Source organism: Mauremys reevesii, linkage group 6 (genome assembly GCF_016161935.1).
Source record: "Mauremys reevesii isolate NIE-2019 linkage group 6, ASM1616193v1, whole genome shotgun sequence".
NCBI classification, from domain to species: Eukaryota; Metazoa; Chordata; order Testudines; family Geoemydidae; genus Mauremys; species Mauremys reevesii.
Window position 1 is genome coordinate 105,551,646 of NC_052628.1, and position 20,455 is coordinate 105,572,100.

The 20,455-nt window shown below is 38.3% G+C and overlaps 1 protein-coding gene across 3 annotated transcripts in view; it reads left to right on the forward strand.

Annotated features, from left to right (window-relative positions):
* PTPRD (protein tyrosine phosphatase receptor type D) overlaps positions 1-20,455 on the forward strand; it is a 1,010,945-nt gene that overhangs the window by 887,033 nt on the left and 103,457 nt on the right. For 2 of the 3 annotated variants that reach the window (XM_039543118.1, XM_039543119.1), the window contains 3 exons: positions 4,332-4,492; positions 10,368-10,382; positions 14,351-14,463. In XM_039543118.1, coding sequence (XP_039399052.1) covers positions 4,332-4,492; positions 10,368-10,382; positions 14,351-14,463 — 289 coding nt within the window. The remainder of the gene's footprint in view (positions 1-4,331; positions 4,493-10,367; positions 10,383-14,350; positions 14,464-20,455) is intronic. The other variant, XM_039543120.1, reaches the window with a different exon arrangement.

Sequence of the window (20,455 nt, forward strand, 5' to 3'; positions counted from 1 at the left end):
CTTCAATTATAGTAATTTGCTACCAACTTTATCAGTGAAATGTAAGAAAGTTAGAAAATAATGCAATAATAAGGAGAATTCCTGAGGTGATTTAAATAATGAGTTGTCTCTTCCCATTATGTAATTCATCCTATTCTTATGTCCCTTTATGCTTGAGTTGTTTTAGCTGCAAGTAAAACAGTAAAAAAATAATTAAACAAAGATAGAAATAGGATTGTGGAACGATGCTGCTTCATACATTAACATTTGAACATGCAATATGTTGTATGTATGGTGTCTTTCTAATTGATTCCTAAGCCTGACAGATACATTTGCTGGGCTTAGCCAGCTGAACCTACTGTAGCAGTAATCTGAAGTCTAGTCAAAGACCTCCAGTATCTGGCAATGCCTTAAATATGTGGAGAGTTTATTTAGTTGAAACCGAGGAAGAAGTTCTACTTAGTCTACTTACCACTTGTGGCTTCATTTGAAAATGAACTGCTTTAAGGACATTCTAATATAGAACAAAAGGTTCCCATTTCCTCTTTCTGTCTTACAGTGATTGCAACAACTGTGTCAATGGAATGGAAAATCTGTTCATTAATAAAATCCTACACACCATTGAAAAGTTAACCAAAAAAGTGATTAAATGATGATTTACAGCTGGTGATAGAAGAGCCAGTGGCCTTGTGAATTAAGCATAGCCTTCATGTCATTAAATCTTAAAGCTGAAAAATAGGGCAGCTTTTAGGTAGAAAGTTAGATATCTGAAAAGCTATACTCACAAATTACCCATACGAAGATTCAATCTTTTCTTTGCAAAGTTTTGCTCCTCCTGTAATTTTATATATTAACTAAGGCTGTAATGTCTAACATTGTTGATTTTGGGACTGTGACTGCCTTAAAGATAAATGAACACAAAAAGGTTTGGTTTGGACATTTACAACTTAAAAGTCTAATATAACAGAATTTATCTGTGGTCTTCGTAGTTGCACAGGCCTTAGAAGGAGGGCTCAGTGGCAAATTAAGCTTGGGAAAAGTTTGTTTTGTCATGGTACCCAGAATCTGTAACAGGATTTTGTAGTTATGGGGAAGGAAGAGAGTTCAGATAAATGAGCATCTACATCCCCTGCTCCATTGCTCTCTGTTCTCAACGCATCGGTTCGAGAGCCTGCTAGAGTTAGAATCTTGCACTCTAGTAGAGTATTTCTTCTGCACAGGCAGAATACTTTCTACGTAGCATTTTTCCTGCACAGAACTCTAAGCATTTACAAGTGATCAGCAAATAGATTGTCTTAAAAATCTAAGAGTATTAACAATGCCTATAGGTAAAAGTAGACATCAAGGATTTCATATCTCTTCTTTGGTTCAGCCTATTCCCATAGGGTAGTTTATCGTATTTTGGCTTCAGCATTTGGTTCTAGTTGCTCAGGAAAGGGAGGCTGAAGGCAAAGTAATATTTCAGTAGCAGAATCTCCTGCATCTTCAATTAACATTGAAGCAGAAAAATACCTAGGTCAAGGTTCCTTTAAGCAGGATGATGGAACGCAGATGATTAAGCAACTCTTCATACCTTAGAAGAAAACTTGTTATAAAAAACAACAGCAAATGGTACATGATTTGCGCTTGCTTGTCCCACAGACAATCATTGTCATTTTTTCATATTGTCAGTTTCTAAATGTTCTTCTTCGAGTGATTGCTCCTATGCATTCCAGTCAGGTGTGCACGCCGCGCGTGCACGGCTCTCCGGAACATTTTTACCCTAGCAACTCCAGCGGGCCGACTGGGCACCCCCTGGAGTGGTGCCGCTATGGCGCCGGATATATACCCCAGCCGGCCCGTCCGCTCCTCAGTTCCTTCTTACCACCCGTGACGGCCAGTTGGAACAGTGGAGTGCTCTCTGTCCTCCACAACCCTAGCGTTCGCTACTTTTGTCTGTATATAGTTGTTTTAGTATTTAGTGTTAGATAGCTGAATTAGTTAGTTAGTAGAGTTTAGGTATAAGGCCACGTGCTCCCTCCTCTACCTGTCATGGAAGATGGCCTTCCTCGTCGCTATAACTTCTGCGAGACGAGTGTCCGAGCTTCGTGCCCTAACGGTTGGTCCACCTTACACCGTCTTCCATGCAGACAAGGTACAGCTTCACCCACACCCGGCCTTCCTCACGAAAGTAGTCTCGGCCTTCCATGTCAATCAAGAGATCTTCCTCCCGGTCTTCTGCCCGAAGCCGCACGCCTCACCTCGGGAGCAGCAGCTTCACACCCTGGACGTCCGCAGGGCCCTCACTTTTTATATCGAGCGGACGAAGCCCTTCCGGCGTTCAACCCAGCTGTTTGTAGCAGTTGCCGACCGCATGAAAGGCGAGCTGGTCTCCTCGCAGCGGATTTCCTCCTGGTAACGGCGTGTATCCGGACATGCTACGAGCTTGCTCGCGTGCCACCATGCCGCCTCACCACTCACTCGACAAGGGCACAAGCCTCGTCGGCCGCCTTCCTGGCCCATGTCCCCATCCAGGACATCTGTAGAGCGGCCACATGGTCTTCTGTCCACACCTTCGCTTCCCACTACGCGTTGGTGCAGCAATCCAGAGACGATGCAGCATTCGGCTCCGCAGTCTTGCACTCTGCCACGTCTCACTCCGACCCCACCGCCTAGGTAAGGCTTGGGAATCACCTAACTGGAATGCATAGGAGCAGTCACTCGAAGAAGAAAAGACGGTTACTCACCGTAGTAACTGTTGTTCTTCGAGATGTGTTGCTCCTATCCATTCCAGACCCGCCCTCCTTCCCCACTGTCGGAGTAGCCGGCAAGAAGGAACTGAGGAGCGGACGGGCCGGCTGGGGTATATATCCGGCGCCATAGCGGCGCCACTCCAGGGGGCGCCCAGCCAGCCCGCCGGAGTTGCTAGGGTAAAAATGTTCCGGAGAGCCGTGCACGCGCGGCGCGCACACCTGACTGGAATGGATAGGAGCAACACATCTCGAAGAACAACAGTTACTATGGTGAGTAACCGTCTTTTTTTATTCATATTACCCTTTTATTCACTTATATGACAAGACAATTGAACATATCATCATTGGTCAGTACTGCGTAATCTTTTTTTTATCGCAACTAGAAAACTATTTAAAGCAATTTTCAGATGTAACCACGTCTGTATTCAAACTTTTATGACCTGCGAAATTAGTAATTCTCTAATCCGAAATGAAAACTTCTTTCTTTATGGTGTCATTGTTAAGGTCTGCATCACATATAAAGTTGCCATCAAGTTTCCTCCTCCTTGCTTCATTAGCGCTGACACCCTGATGTGACTCTACCCACAGTTTGGTTAAGCAAAGCTCCCAAATGAATGGAATATTCCATAAAGTGGCCTGACAGGAACCGAAATGACACAACTAGCATGGCTGGAAAAAGCACAGCCTTCAGCCACTCTAGCTTAGTCTGGCAAAAACTGAGCTTCTCGTCCTCTACCCAGCATTCATCCATCTTCCCCTCTTCTCCGTTACCCTTGACAACTCCACATCCTTGCTCTGCCACAGGCTCTGAATTTATCTGTGACTCCTTTCTATCTCTTTTGACCATAGTAGACCTCTGTCTCTACAACATCTTCATAATCTGTCCATTTCTCTCCATTTTCTTTGCTTCAACCATTATCCAGCTTTCATCGTATCTCAGCTACGTTGCTTCCAAAGTCATCAAGCTTTTCTACCGCTCTCTGTCCAGCCTCTGTTCATAGTCTCTCCCCTTGCCTTCAAGTCCCTAACCCACTTAGCTCCTATCTAGCTCTCTGTTATTGCCTCTCTGCACTCTCCACTTTGTCCCATTGTTTCTGACCAAGCTGCATGCGACTATTGCCCGAGGGCCAACAAATCCCTATATTTAACCCTGCCTTCCTGACTGTCCACTATAATTCTGTCCTCTGCTCTTTCAGTTCTTTCACACCTCTTCCAGGAAGCGTTTAAACTCTTGTTCCCTCTTCCCTTCCCAGCAGTGCAAACAAAACAAAGAAGTGAACAAACAAATCATACACTGTACTTTGCTAGTCAGTCATTTTCTTTTGTTACATCATCTCCCCAGTTCTTCATCATTACATTGCTCACTGAGATTGTGAAATCTTCTGGGCAGAGACCTTATCTCCTCATTTCTCTGTATATACCTATCGCACTTTTGTTACAATATAAATAAAATAGTAATAATAATGAATTATTTACATTTGAGTCTATATAGTGTAGGATTTGAAGAATAACCACGGGTGTTATAATGCCATTATATTCCATGTACATTTATTTAGTTCTAGCACAGTTATTTCTCATACTCATTACTTTACGGTTGAATAGGATCTTATTTTCTTACAGACCATGTATGCAACCAGCCCATATTCTGATCCTGTTGTGTCAATGGATCTCGATCCCCAGCCAATTACAGATGAAGAAGAAGGCTTGATTTGGGTTGTAGGACCAGTTCTCGCAGTGGTGTTTATCATCTGCATTGTTATAGCTATACTTCTTTATAAAAGGTAAGTTTACCAAATAGTTCTTTTTAAACTAAGGTGACTTTTAGATATTTTGACCATTTTAAGATACAGTGGCATCAGATAAAAAGTTGTTGTGCCATACTCTACATACAGGTCTGTTGCATCTTACATGCATTTAACCGTGGAACGGAACCCCAGCGCAAGATGCCATAGACCTGTATTAGATGTCATCCTATGGATTCTTGCTATATTTTTTTAAGAAATGTTGTTTAGTCTGTATAGAATTGAAAAGTTACTTTGAGTTTTCCCTATAGTTAAAGTAATTTGGTTTCACTCTTCTGCTGATGACACTGTATTGCCATTTGTGGTATTAAACATGTTTTTGTATTTTACATATATATGTACATTAGTGTATGTGTACACGTGTATCCATATAATCATTTCTTATATAGGTGCCTATTACTCCCCACCCCATCTCGTTTTTTCACAGTTGCTATCTGGTCACCCTGTGTATCTTACATCACACTGCACAAGAGACAGATCTAGGTTTTGCCATTATTTGAGGGTCAGAGTCTCCACTGCCTTATACCTTGTTCAGTCATTTACACCTGTGCAAAGTGCAGGCAAAGTCTGCATACAGTACTATCATTTAAGCTTCTTAGCCTTTTACACCTACTTTGCAAAAATGTCAGTGACTACACAATGTGCAAGGCGGAGAAGAGGAAGACTCAAGATGGTCAGAAGCCCAGATTCAAAGTTTTACTCTTTGATTTTTTTCTTTACCCAAAACAGTTTTGAAAGTATATCGGTAATGTATAATTGTTAGTGACTGAGCCATCATTAAACCTCAGATATGTCTGACTAAAACTACCCATGAAAATCTGAGGAAGCAGTAAGTACTCCACATTTAATGAAAATATTTTCTGCAAAGCAATAGAATTGTAAATGTACCTATTTCTGATGAAGAAAAAAAATCTTCATAAGCCTCAAACGTTCTGGATTTCCCCCTCCCCAAATGTCTGCAGTCTAAAAAAGCTGAAGGTGAATGCAGAGGCCTTCAGGTTTCTGAAAGAGAAATACTCTGTTCAGTGTAAAGAACAGTCCTGAGGCAACCTCTGTTTTGGAATCCAAACAGACACATATTTATAAAGATGCCCATTATGATCATAATCACATAGCAGCACAGAAATCATTCTGTTTCTTGCAGATGTTATGCCTCATGAAAGTTTTTGTTAGTACCTACAATCTGAGCTCCTCCTTGAGGCTATCAGTCATTATAAAAACTGGTAATTGGAAACAGGCTGGAAGTGAAATACTCAATTCATGTCACTACTTCGGTTATCTCAAATACAATACCTTCAAAGCTACTAAAACAAAAAACAAAACAAACCCCACCAAAATATAAGGCAGATCCATACCTACCCTGAGAATATTGACTATACCCATAATTACGTCCTTCACAGTGTGTTGCCAAAAAGCTATAGAGGTACACCACATGAGCAGGTAAAAATTTCTTGGTCAAGAGTGCGAAGGGAATCCCATATTCAGAATATAGAAGGCACGTTTTGCATCTTTTATTTACTAGTAGCATTAGAGATGTTTGGGAGGATACCCATCTATATTTTTTAGAGTTCAAGGGATTGTCTACATATAATTATGTACCAGTTTAACAAAATTAATATGAGATATTGCCACATTTAAATTGGTGCAACTCCCTATTGTGGATGCAGCTGTATCCATATGTAAGTGTTTATCTCAGCTTGTTTCTGTGAATTTACAGGTGTAGGTTAAACTGATACAAGCCAGGTTTAAACCCCAGACAAAATTGCACCAGTTTAGCAAAATCAGTATAAAATCATACCTGCATTGGTTCATATTGGTTCAACTCTGTGCATAGACCTGGCCTAGTAAGGGAAGTTATCAGATGATGCAGAAAGGATGATGTGGAATGCTCACTGTTAACAAAGTAGGAGCTTCATTCACTTGTGGAATTCTGCTTGCAGACACTGATGCTTCAGATGTTTTTTGGTAGAGTAATGTAGAAATGCTTATCCAGATGAACAGGCAGAACTCAGGTTGTGGGTTCCAATTGGGGGGGGGGGGAAGTGTGACCAAAGGGGGCTTAATGGACACAAAATGCTCACATCCCTTGCTCACTGAAAGGGACTGGATCCATTTTTTGGCATGAGTAGCTGCTCAGCTTGCCAGAGACAAAGTTAGGTAGGTTATCCCAAACAGATGCCAATCAAACTCCTTTATGTCAAACCAACATATATTCTCGGCATTTTCGACAGTTTTTCCCCAAAAAAACATTTTAGAAACGTGTTAAGAGTTTTAAAACATTTTTATTGGAGTTTTGTTCCATATCCCTTTTCTTGTTAAAACACGCTGTCTGGCTTTGTAGCTCTGGGCCAAATTCAGAGGTAGTGAATAAGGATTGTGTAAGTTAAGCTTACAACCATTTACAGACATATAAAGTAATGTAAACTGGGTTTGAGCTAAATCAAGAGGTAAATTAAATTAGGATATGACATTTGTGTGGATATAGTGGATGTATTAAAAAAACGGAATACATGCATGGGGGCATGCTTTTAAAAAGTGCTTTGAACCTATTGAAAACATGGAAGAATTTATAAATTCTTTGATGAAGAAAAAAAGCCCAATGACTTTGATATCTGTAAGGAAGAACATATAAGATATCATTTAGTAGTTGGGATGTTAAGGAACTTTCAGAAAAAAACACAGTTAATGTCTGAGCTAACCCTGGAACAGGGAGTAGAACTGTCTCAGAAGTCTGAAATAGTAAAAAATCATATTACCCAGTAAAGAAGTAGCAAACCAAAAATGATTATGGCAAAAAGGGAAGCAGTATTGGGGGAGGGGAAGTGTGGGGGTATACGCACCATGTGTGTTGAAGGAAAGGAACCAAGGAGGTATCTTAAACAGGGGTGAGTCTTGCCTCTTTTCTAGGATTTTTGACCAGAGACTGCTTTAGGAACAGACATGTACTGCTAATTTCAAGATTACTGTTATTAAATTTTAATATTATGTAGGGGTGGTGGTAACTGACTTATAAGAAGACGAATAAAGAAATCAACCCTAGCCCTCAGTTGGAGGAGGCCTGGGTAGTGTAGATAAGTGGCCTGAGTCAATGCAAAGCTTTTACTACCTACAGAGGCAAGGAGTATGTGTCTGATACCTTTGTTATTTGTGAGGCTGTTGCAAATAGCTTTCCAGATTGAACCAAAGCCACTGAGATGGGCTTCATATAACATAAAGAGGAATGGGACAGTGTTTGTCATAAGTGGCCTGCTGAAAGGATGTGAGGCTGAGAGATGCCAAATCTGAGAGATTTTAGGCTTTCTTCTTCAGCTGTGAGAGTGCAGGCCAAATGTCATCCAAGCTTAAATCAAGAGGATTAGTACTTCTAAAAATGAATGGGAAAAATATTGGGCCACACCCTCTGTCACTGAACATAGTTGCATTCTGAGATTCTTCATGCTTAAGACTGATCGAGGTACTCAGTACAGAAGTAAGAGTTTTTTGTCTTAAATTGGTCATAAACCCAGCTGAATTATGATGTGATAATAGAAGCAGTGGTACTCACTCCACACCCTTAATGAAGGGAAAGAATCATGCTGAGAAAGGTTCCTTAAACATTCTGAACAGACATTCCCGTCTTTAGGATTTAGTAGTCTAAGTGAATTAACTGGACAAAACTCTTTTATCCCCCTTGCTTTTCTTGCTATACTCTTGCCCTCAAGAAAACTGTTTTTTTTTTGTTGATTCAGACAAAAGAGAAGCAGGTAATATATACTCTGAGAAAATCAGAACTGTATCCAGAATTTCCCAAGAATTCTATATATTTAAATAACATGACAACATGAAGATAAAAATCATACTAATCTATTTTATCTGGCCTCTGCATGTGTTGCATCATCTTAGATTCTCTTATTCACCATTGGCTATATTTTGTGTCCAGTAAGCCCCTTTTGGTCACACTCCCCCCACCCCTTGTTAAATTCAGTGTGAATTTCAGCAATTAATGTAGGGGAATCCAGGGGAAACTAAATTGATGAAAGATGCATGTATGGGTGGAAGGGGTACATTATACAACTTTAAACTCTCCTTGTACTCATTCATAGCCATACCACAGCCCTACTTGTGCAACAACACAGGGCAGTATAGGAGCATAAGACACCTTACATCAGTGAGTCAGCTACCCACGTAAGTGAGGAAGGGGAAGCATTCTTCACGCTCCCAATCCTGTGCAGGTGGACAGAGAATGGATAGAGTCTTGGCTTGGCCTCCAGCAATGCACCAAGCAGCATAGCTCTGCCAGAGCACTGGAGGATAAACATTGCATCAGGTGTAGGCTTGGTACAAAGTACATCTCCCCCAGAGCAGGAGGATAACTGATGGGCAGACTGCAACTCTGAGAGTCACAGCTTATCACCCAGGGTGTTGTTAGAGCAGTGCAATAAAATGCTGCCTCACATGCAGGGCACTTGTTAAAGCTACAAGATAGCCCTTAGATTCACTTGTAAATTTGGCCATATGAATTTAACAGCACATGTCTTGGAGGGAGAGGAAAATGTTAATTAATAAATGTTAGAAATCTCTAAAAATTACCCAACGTCTCAGGATTTGCCAGGGACGTTGCTAGAAAGAAATTATGTATTCCGCTGAAAATATCAACTTTCACTGGTGTTAAATTCCCTTTTCTGTGTTTCTGGAAGCTCATGAGATACATAACTTTAAACCCACCATGGATGCAAGGCTGGATGTTGCTCATCATGGAACTCGCTTTAATCAGTGTTGTTTCTGGGAGACATTCCATGTTTAGGAGACAGAAAGAAACATTTCTTTGGCAGGTTGAATTTTGTTTAAATGCAGCTGTGTGAATCTGCTCAGAGGCTTGGAATGTTAATTTAAATCCTTTTGAACCCAGTGGAGTTTTGCCAGAACAAGTAAGGACTGAATAAAAACTTAGCAAGGAGATCCGGATTTGTTCCACAGTAACGTGATTCTAAGGAAAAATTGGAAAGACTCTAAAAAAAGAAAAAAGAAAAGGATCTGTGATGTTGCAGGGCACTATAAAGATTTTAGTACCCATTGTAAGTAATAGGGTCATTGCAGCTTCCAAGCAATGAAATCTTTGTAGCTCCCCACATTATCATGATGATACATTGTATTTTTGGTATTTGGGAATAGTTTCAATTATGTGACCTGTTGATAGCAAGTAATAAAGTCTTTTTCCAGTTCCACCCATTTTTATAGGTCATGCACTATAGATCTAAGATGAGCTATTTCTTTTAAAGCAAAAAAGAGTATTTAATATTTTATTGGAGAAAGATTTAGGATTACCTTACTTGTCAAGAGACCTTTTAAAAATAATTTCTGACATTTTATTACCTGGTTGCATAAAACCGGATAAAAATCTTTTGTAGTTTAGTGCAAGTCTTAGTTACTCTATAGGAACATCTCATCCATTTAGCCTTCTTTTAATGAAAAAAATGTGTTACACTAAACTTCCCTGTACCCAGGTTAGATGAAAGTCTTTTCTCCAACTTGTAAGTAAAATTCAAAAATATATCAAGCATCTGCAACCTCCTGGGATGTAATTGATTGTGGCATTATTTTGTAGGTGATGACCAAAAGGGAATGTGATATTAATACAAAAAATATTTTCTTCAGCAGCAAAAGACTCTTTGAACTTAACCTTGTGTCCTCCATTTATTCCATGATTAGAAGGCATTAAATGTTTTGATGAGCTGTCATTTCGTAATTTATGTAAGTTATGTGTCCTCATTGTAAAACACCATTTCTTGAATCTCCTGTTGTCATGGTTACTCTTCTTGCCATTGGCCAACTAACATTTAACCTTTTTTCCCCTCTTTGCTGCATTAAAATGGAGCAGTAAACCTGACAGGTGAGAAGTGAAGAACAATTGCCCTCCATTTACACCAAAAAAGAAAAAAAAGAGAAAAAAGTACAGACAGTTTATCATGATGATGATTTAAAACAGGATTTTTGTCAGTCTAAATGATCATGGACAGATACATATAAAATATAAAGACAGCCTGATAGCGCTCTAGATATTTTATAATGTTTACAACGCTGCGAAGGCATTTATAGCAGTGTTTCATCTTTTAACTAAAAAAAGTGTTTGTTTTTTTTCCCCATATCTTATGTTTTCCTCAGTTACAATTTCAGGTGATAGTACAAATCAATTTATGAGAGTTCTTTGGTCAAGTTTAAAATGGTGTTCATGTCTCAAAATGGAGCTTCAGAAGAATTATGTACTAATGGGTTAATGCACTTTTAACAACCTGGGTGCAATCCTGACTTACAGTAGGTCACAAATAAAAATAAAATGATGATCTCATCCTAGTCCTTAGACGGTAGTTCTCCACATCATAAATCCTTTTGAACCCACTCAATCTGATGCAATTACTATAGCATTCTCTGGTCTAGAGAGAGACAAAATTAGAATAACTCTAATTAAAGCAAACAAAAATACATTATTCTACAATAAGTGCCCCAAACGCTGCAGTTTTAGCATTACTGTAGCATTTGAGGCTATTCATGTTTACTCTAACATTTGAAGCTATTGTAGGATACTATAGTGCTTTTTAATATAGAAACGGGGGTTGTGCAGGTCAAAGCTGATATACACTAGCAGAGCTATATGTGGAAAAATGCAAATTATGTCTGCCTCTAAGCAGTTCTCCTAGTCCTTCACTTTTAAGAGCACCAGATATAAATAAAAATTCTTCCTAACAATTGAAAGAAAATGGAATACACATATCAATGTAAAAACAATAATGGATTTGGTACTAAATCTGGATAAATATTTATCCACAATTTTGTATATGTAATGAATTAACAGTTCAACCACCCAAATTTGTAGATTCAGATCAAGTAACTAAATGTCTTGCTACCCATTTTATACACTCAATTTCCATTTGCTCTTGCAGATAAAGGTTTTGTATGTTAAAAAAAAGAAAAAGAAAAAATGCCTTTTGAAGCTGGATTGAGGTCCTCTAAGAAATTTAGCCCAGTGACATTTACTTAACTGAATTTTCATGAAAATCTGTTTTACCACCTTTTTCAATGAAAGTATCTCTTTTTTTTTTAATGAAACTGCATGTCTAAAAATACTAGAAGTGAGGGCCTGGCAGCCATGGAACTCTTCTGGAAGCATATAGTGCGGTGGTTATAGGGTAGAATGTTCTTTATCTGCCCACTGAAGGCCTTGCATAGCACCAGTTGTTTTAAATTTTGGATGGCACCTAAATGATTCACTGATGGTCACCAAACACTTTATTAAATAAATGAAAGGTGTAGAACTTGTGGAGTTTGGGACCTTTTACATTAATTCCTAGGACCTCAATTTTGACACCCATGCTTATTGTCCATCTGTCCAGGATTTTAGAATGGCACACATCACCATGGCCTCTGAACTATGCTGACTAGTGCCAACTTGTAAATAGAGCCACTGATTTCATGAAGCAAAATGTGCAGTAGTGTGGGTCCCTGTGCAGCTTTTTATTTCATAAAGTTTTAAAGTGATTTCATTGGGGCTACTCATGGAGTGAGGTACTACTAATGGATGACATCCTAGCAAAATGTCCATGGACTTCACTTGTGCCAGCTTTTCTCCCAGTATGATTAAGGATGGCAGAATCTGACTTTATAATTTTATCTCTGACACTGATCTGTGGTCTATTTGGTTGAACCTGACAACAATTTAAGAAGACTGATTCCTTCACAGTCCTAGAAGTCTATTCATGGGAACTGTTTCCCTACAAGTTACCTTTCTTTAGGTCTGTAGGAGGCTAACTGGGGCTTAATCAATTTTGTGGGGCTTGTAGTACATAGAGAGCATTTTGATACCCAGCCAGCTTGGCCAGCAGAAGGACCAATAAGCGGCAAAACAAACCATTTAGGACTCAGGTACCAGATTACAAGGTTTGGGTAAATCACCTGGAAGCTGGCACAACTTTCCAGTGTCAGCGCAGTATATGGTCATGCCAGGCTCTGTGGGTTGGCAGGGGCTAAGATTAATTTGGGGGTAATACATTCAACCCCTAGAGAAAGCACTGACTCACATTCCTGTCAAATGACTCTTTGTTATCAACAAAGCTGTGGGTCCAGAGTGAACAAAGACTCCCCAGGATTGCCATACCTGTTGCCTTTGTGGCTGAGGGGAGTGACATAGAAGAATGAGGGGTAGACTGAAGGAATCGCTTCTTCATCCTTCTCAAAACAATTTAAAAAAATCAGTTTCTTGTACCATCACTGAAGGGAGGAGCAACCATACTAAGAGTTTATCTGGAGTATAAATTTAAGAGTTTTGCATTAAAACTCTGGAATTATTTGATTTTCACAATCTGATCTTGGAAGTCTTCTGCATATCGAACTTCCACTGAAGTTAACAGAGGTTCCATACTTCAAGAGCTTGTGGTATTAAGACACAATTTGCACAGCATATTAAGGCAACCAGAGGGGAAATTTGGTCTTGCTGAACAAATTGTGTATCTTCAATATTAAAGACAAGCAAAAGAAATTGCCCACTGTCATCTAAAATAGAGCCAACCATAGTCCATAGCTAAAATTGATAAGATTCTCTCCTACCCCATCACTCTTCTCTTTCCCATCACATCATGTCCTAATCAGTGTTACCACTCACTGCTCTGCCTGTAATACCTGGACAGAGAAGAAGTGAATTTAAACTGTTTTAAGAGGGAGCAGAGCAGGTTCATACAGTTTTTAGCACCATCACAGGAAAACCTAATCAGGAAAATGGCCCAAGAGTGTGATGTCAAATAAAATTCAGGACACTTGAGAAAGGTATAGCTGTAATAACTCTTACGCTCACCTCTCCTCCCTTTCTTGAAATTTGGCTTTTTGCCACCTTCAACCTCAATACTTCTTAAAAAAAAAAAAAAAGGAATGAAAATGCAAATCAGTAGGTATTCTGGAAGCCAATACAGTTCTCCTTGGCTGACCTCAGAGAATGGAACTCTCAGACAGTACGAGCCCATTCTGACATGAGACCCATAAGAGCTAAAAAGCACAAAGATGCCACATTTCTGAGGCAAATGGGACCTACAGGGCTTTTTCTGTCTCTTCTGTCCATTGCATTTATGGAGGGTTTTTCAGGAGCATCAACATTCCATTGAAAGTCAATGACAGTTAGGTACCTAACTCCCGTAGGCACTTTTTGAAAACTCTACCCCTAATTTGATCAGAAGCACTTAAATTGAATAGGGGCTCTGTGACCATGGAAAGGATTGGGGCCATGGGTGTTCTGTGACTCACCCTATTACAGAACTGAAATATTGAGAACTGAGCTCTTACTCCCTAGAAAGTGAAAGCAACAGTGTTCTGATATATTATCGGCAACCTTGAAAGTGCCTAATGAATAAAAGCTATTCATAAATAAAACAGTACAGAGCTGTGTGTATTAAAACATGATGAGCGCAAATATAGCATCTTCATATGTTATTCACAATTACATAACGAAGATTTAAACAAATATATTTAATAAAGCTGCTAGGTAGCTAGCTTTTAAGACAGAGACAAAGTGGATTTCCTGAAGTTTCCCATTAATAGCCCATAACTGTTAATTATTCTAGTCCCGTGAATGATGAACTGGAGGATCAGGTGACTGCTGAAGGCAATTACTCCAACCCAATGTTTTCGTGTTTAAATTTCCTTTAACCATGTAAATTGTAGCTGCCTTAACCACCATGATGCACACAATTGTTTTATCTTATGCTTTGACTAGTAAATACTCTTAAAAAGAAGCAGTATCAAATAGGTCAGACAAGTATATTTGTGTAGTTAACACTTAGGATCTTATGTGTGTTTGTGTTTACTTTATCCTTGCAGGAAGAGGGCTGAATCCGACTCTAGAAAAAGCAGCATACCCAACAGCAAGGAAATTCCTTCTCATCATCCCACAGATCCAGTGGAGCTGCGACGCCTTAATTTTCAAACTCCAGGTAAGACGCAGAACTCCCCCATTTACAGGGCTGTGACCATTCATGGTTTTCAACAATATTTCATTAAATGGCATTGCTGCTAGAGAACTAAGTTGCTAAATGTTGAATTCTTTAGTTTTTACCAAATTCTTTATATTGATTAATGATGAGATTTTGCAGTGTGTTTCTTACTAATAGTTTTGGGAATAATTTCTTCTAAGTTCCGCAGTTTAAGAAAAATCCCATATTGAACTAATTAACGGAAACTCTATTAACTTAAGCACATTTTTTCCTAGAAACAATTTATATATTCTTGTTACAAGTAGTAATGAAGAATACTAAAAAAGATAGGGGGCTGGGAAATTATTTCCCCCCTATTTATTAATTGTGTGCATCTGACAATACAACATTCCATTGTACAAATATTCCTTCTTTCCACTGCAGAGTCAGGTAGTCAGTTTCCCTTGGTTTTGTATGTGTCTTTTACATGGTAACAGAAAAGAGGAAAACAATTTTTAACATAGGAAAATATAACTGCAAGAGAACAAAAATTGGCCGCAAGTCTCTGGGACAGGTGTTTTCCCTGAAACTATTTTTAACTCGTTTTTTTATAAATTGACTAGATTTCCACTTGACAGTGTCCCTTTCAGGGATTGGTTTACTAAAACTGTGAGAACCCTTTAATGGTGAAGGGTACTGCTTATAGGAATCATGCATACTTCTCATATTCACTGTGCACAACACTGCAGTCTCTTTAGGTGTCTGGGCCATGCACCTTGTGGATGTGCAAAATAAAAAGGCAAGGTTAGCTGGAAAAAATAGTCTTGTCTTCTAAAACAGGAGCAGTGTGTGAGGTCGAAAGGGTATATTTATATATAACTATTCCTGAGGTATAAGAATGGCATGTTGCAGAATATCTTTAAACCCGCTTTATATCCACTTTCCTCTTTTTAGTATGTTTAATCTTGTTTTCTTAATGGGAGTAACTTTGACAGCCAAGCACAGGATAAGAAGAAAATAATGTGAGTGGCATTGGAATTTTTATCACCCTTGTATAGATGGGTTGATATTTTATCTTTGGAATTTTCTTAATTTTGATGGTGATGTGTTTCAGTAGACTTTTTTTTTTAATCACAGTATGATTTAAATGAAGTTCCAAGCTTAATTCTGATTGATTGTGTTTACAATCTTCCTGATTTACCCATAACAATGTACAAAAATCAGTGCTAGTACTATAAATTGCCTTCAGCAGCTACTAGTGAACTCCCTGACCAAGAAGATCCTACATTTATTAAGCTCCCTGCTACAATACATTTTGGTCCTCTCTGGTAACTGTGGAAGGGGAGGAACTATGTAGCCACTTTTTAAGGCACTTCTATGCATTTAAATGCATAAAATCAGGAAATTAAATAGAGATTCTCAGAGATTTACTAAACCACACAATACACACACACAATTTATCTCAAAAGAGTTAACTGAAGTCCCAGCACTTAGTCCTGACCTATTACTTATTAACACTCTGTGATTTATCCATCATCTTTACTTCATTCAAAAAACAGTTAATGCAAGGCAAGATTTTGTATACAAATGCACAAAAGTCAGAAAAAGAAAAAGTTATGGTTCTTACAGATTAACTCCCATCATATATGTTCTAAAACAGATTTCCAAATTCATTGCTCCCATAGGCATAATGGGCAGTGTGGACGGTTTAATATTACTTCATACCATTTTCTTTTTTTTACTTTTGTGTGTTTAAATTTGCAGTCTTAATCTTGCATTTATGTTTAGTTATTGTCATATTTTAAAATAAAGTAGGGGAAGAGGCTGCTTGTGCTTAATAACATTAGAATGTAATGCTGTACATTAGCTCTTGTAGACACTGTAGTTTTACCTCACTGCTCTGGAAAGAACGGGAGATGAGTGAATTTGGACCTTTCTTTGCAAAAGCTGTTGATGTGAGATAGACAGTTTTCAGTGAACTTGGCTGTGAAGCCACAATTCATTGATATTATTAGTCCTGTCCCTTGGCAACAAACCCTTTTTGTAAAACAAAGTCTGATTTTCAGGCACTTGTGGCTTGCAAATGAAATCATTATTATTTCTATTGTGGTAGCACCATGGACCCCCAATCAAGGATCAGGAGCCCATTGTGTTAAGTACCATACAAACAAGTAACAAGGGAGACAGTTTCTGCCCTAGGCGGTTTGTCTTGTCCTGGTTTTAAAAGCATGTTAGAAGGTGTTACTAACACATCCTAAGGGTGAGATCCTGGCCCTGCTGAAGTCAGTGTCACTATTCCCATGTGGAAGCATAAACTCCTGTTTAATTCCCATTGACTTTAATGGAGCTATGATTTCACCATAAGACTATGTGTACAGAGCAAGTGAAGGTGCAATGATAGCGTAGGTAGGCATACCTGTACTAGCTTTAATTTAGCTAGCATAGATAATAATAGTAGTGTAGACATTATGGCATGGGCTAGCAACCTGTTAACAACACATTTTTAAATTCTACTCAAACACAAAGCCAGCAAGATGAAATAAAAAGAGGCCCTATGTTCATGGGAACCATATTTTTTGTCCTTCCACATTTTTCCCTTTAAAAAAAATGGGCAGTAGGATGTGGGGCAGAGGATTGTGTTGTGTATACTTTATTGAAGCATTTACAATCTCCCTCATACAAAGGTCTTGTCTACACTATACAATTTTATCCCGTCTGAACACAGTTACCAACAATTCTATTAAGTGATGCAGTGTCGAACGTGTTCTAGCAGTCGGTATGCACCAGGACAATAAGACTCCAGGGAGGTAGAGGATGTGAAGAGGATATTTATTTGTTTATTTTATTTATTTAGATTGTTGGAGTACCCACAGTGTGTTGGGTGCTTTCCAGACACAGATGAATACAAAATCTCTGCCACTGAAGGAGTACCATCAAAAATAGTCATTTTGTTTCCTAATGAACTGATACTGTGGAGCAATTCAGGAGACAATTTGAACTTAAATTGAAATGTTTAGCTCACTAATCTCTTGTTTAATATGGTTACTAATGGGGGTAGAGATCAAAAATAAATTAGACAATGTGAGGCAGAGCATCATTAACCCTCCCCCCCAGTGTTTAAGGGGAAAACACATGCCTGTCAAAATAGAAATTTAGTAGATGTGCTTCCACTTGGAGATGATAATGGAATCCCCTGTATTCACAATAACAAACCTTGATAAAGAGTAATGGGTGACAAATGCTTTGACTATTTGAAAGACTCAAAAACAACCACTTGTCTGATGCCCAAGACACAATTTTGCAAAAAAAATTTATGTTTTTAATCTTAAACCACAAATGTATTTTGTCTAAGGCTGGGTCAAGTGGGATGTGAATGTCAAGGTTTCACCCTATTGGATTAAGATGTATTTGAATTGCATTCCATATGAGTAAAAGCACCTTTAATGTATCTGGTTTAATATAACCATTTGAAAGCAACTATGTGGACTGTGGGTAGTATTTATCTTCTAGTTCAACGTCAGGGCTTTCTTATTTTATTAATGATCAAGTTGAACTGGTGATGAAAATACTAATACAATATGAAGTCACCGTATGAATCTAAATTCAGAAGTGCCAGAACAATAAAGCTTTTAGTTTCTTATCACTTTTCTTCATGTTTTACCAGTAAAGAATAGTGTTATTAGGATAATTCTCATTTTATTCTGAACACAGAGGATCATATTCATCTCTGGCTTCACTCCATTGCAACAAGCAGTTACACCATGGATACATTTGGCACTGTGTCTTAACATAAGGGAATAGCCCACAGTTCTACATCTGAGAAGAAGATCCTGTCTCCATATGTGCTTTCCATACAAATGTACATTTGTTAGATAGGCCCATATGCCAGCAAGTGGGTCACATCTGCGCCAAGTTTTCTTTGAGTCAATATGAAAAAGCCCAATCTCCCAACAGCATAAGGGATTTCAGTTTATAAGTCTATCATTTTCTAAAGGTGGAGGGGCAGGGGTGAAGGAGAGCCATAGTCTTGCTATTCTACCCCAAGTTTACTAGAAAATATGGCATTAAAATCATTAACCTGGAAAGCAAATTTTATAAATCACTAAGTCACGTGGACAAAGACTGGTGGGTCAGGGTAGGAACAATAATTACGTCTTCACAAAAGATTTCATCGAATGACATCTACAGGAAGGAGAAGCTCTGACTTACACAGAGTAAAGTGACAAATTTGAAGTTTGAAATTTTCTGAGACCCTAGGCTCAGAAAAAGACTCCAATCTGCTTGTCAGCTGAGGAACAGGATTGATTTATTCCTGACAAGTCACTTTTTGTTTTTCATTTAAGTACAAAATGTGTCACACTCGTAAATAATTTGTGTAATTGGACACCAATTAAACAATTATCTCATTATAGCACATTAGTTAAATAAAAAGATGCTTGAAATTCAAGGAAAATAAAGAAAATTATAACAGCTTTGAATTCAAAGATTTACTCATATTTACATAAGTAATTCTTCACCATATCCGTGTGGGGAGAGTTATTCAAGGAAGCTGCACCATTTTGTTTCCAAGATGAAGAAAAACAAAATAGAACAGGTCAACTGGAAAATAGCAAATTAAACACAAGGGGAAAAGTTGATGTTTGGATTTATACATCTGACTTGCAAGTTAGCAGGGCTATCCTCTCGTTGTATACATGCAATTCCTATTCATATTCATGAGAGTTATGTCAGCACTGAAGGGAGAATACAGGCTTGTCTGCTTGGGGAAATTAACCAGAATAGCTCGCATTTGAACACCCTTTTCCAGAATAAAAGTCGCTTTAATTCCAGAATCATTGCTCCGCTTTGGGAGTACACTAATTATTCTGGAATGGAGTTTATTTTATTCCAGAATAGTGTGTCTACACAAGGAGCTGTTGTGGAATAACTATTGGAATGCTTTGAGGTAGCTATTCTTTTTTTTTTTTCTCCATGTAGACAAACGCTGAACCTACTCCCTCAAGTTTATTTTTACTGTAGTGACTGTTAACAAAGAATACTATACTAAGCATACCCTCCTGGAGGGTGATGGAAGACAAATTCCCATTGATCGCAGACCAGTATTGTTGGGCCTTTAATCTGTTGCACATGCTGTACACAAGTTTTGCATTTGTGTTTTTACAAGTTTTTGACAGAAAAAGTGCCACTTTTATTGGTTCTCCTGTTGAAAGAAACATCTCATCATGATTTTTTTTGTTTTTCTATGGTATTATATCAAATACATATTTCAATAAATGTGTCTTTAATGATCACAGATTATTAGTTTGATGTGGGCCTGTAATATAATTAATTTAATAAAGGTTTTTGTGTAAAAAAAAAAAAAGTCAGATTTCCAATATGTTTGTTTTTTAAAAGCAATTATTGTGTGTTATCACAGCTCAGTGTTCTATGTAATCTCTAATTTATTGTTTATTCATGAGGGGCTTGTAAATGTGGAGCTGCATTCATATCTTGAGCAAGTTTCAAACCAAATGTGTGCTCCCTAATGATATTAAGACCACAAAAACACCTTGATCTCTGTCTCATAAATGCATAGAAGCAACAAAATAGCAATTGAAAGGCTCCTTTTGTATTTCTTATTCATTTATAGTACAATTCATCCCAATGCAGAGAGCCTACATAAGGTGCTTGGTTACATTCCGCATTAAGGGTGGAATCCTGGCCCCATTGAAATAAAGATCAAAATCTCCATTGACTTCAGTGGGATCAGGCTTTCACCCGCAGGATTTAAGTGTGGATTAAGTGATTGATGCAGAGGTCCTTTCACCTGCACTGGGGTGAATTTTGCCCTTACTCTCTCTATTGTGCCTAAGCATTGTATCCCATATAGTATACCATGTTCCTCTGAATTAGTGGTACATTTACCACAAGACAAGCAGAAGATATTTCCACATGTTATTGGAATCACAAGCTCTTGTTTAATTCTTTTTTGGGGAACACAATTATGCAGTATAAAATCACTCACTTTTTTGCA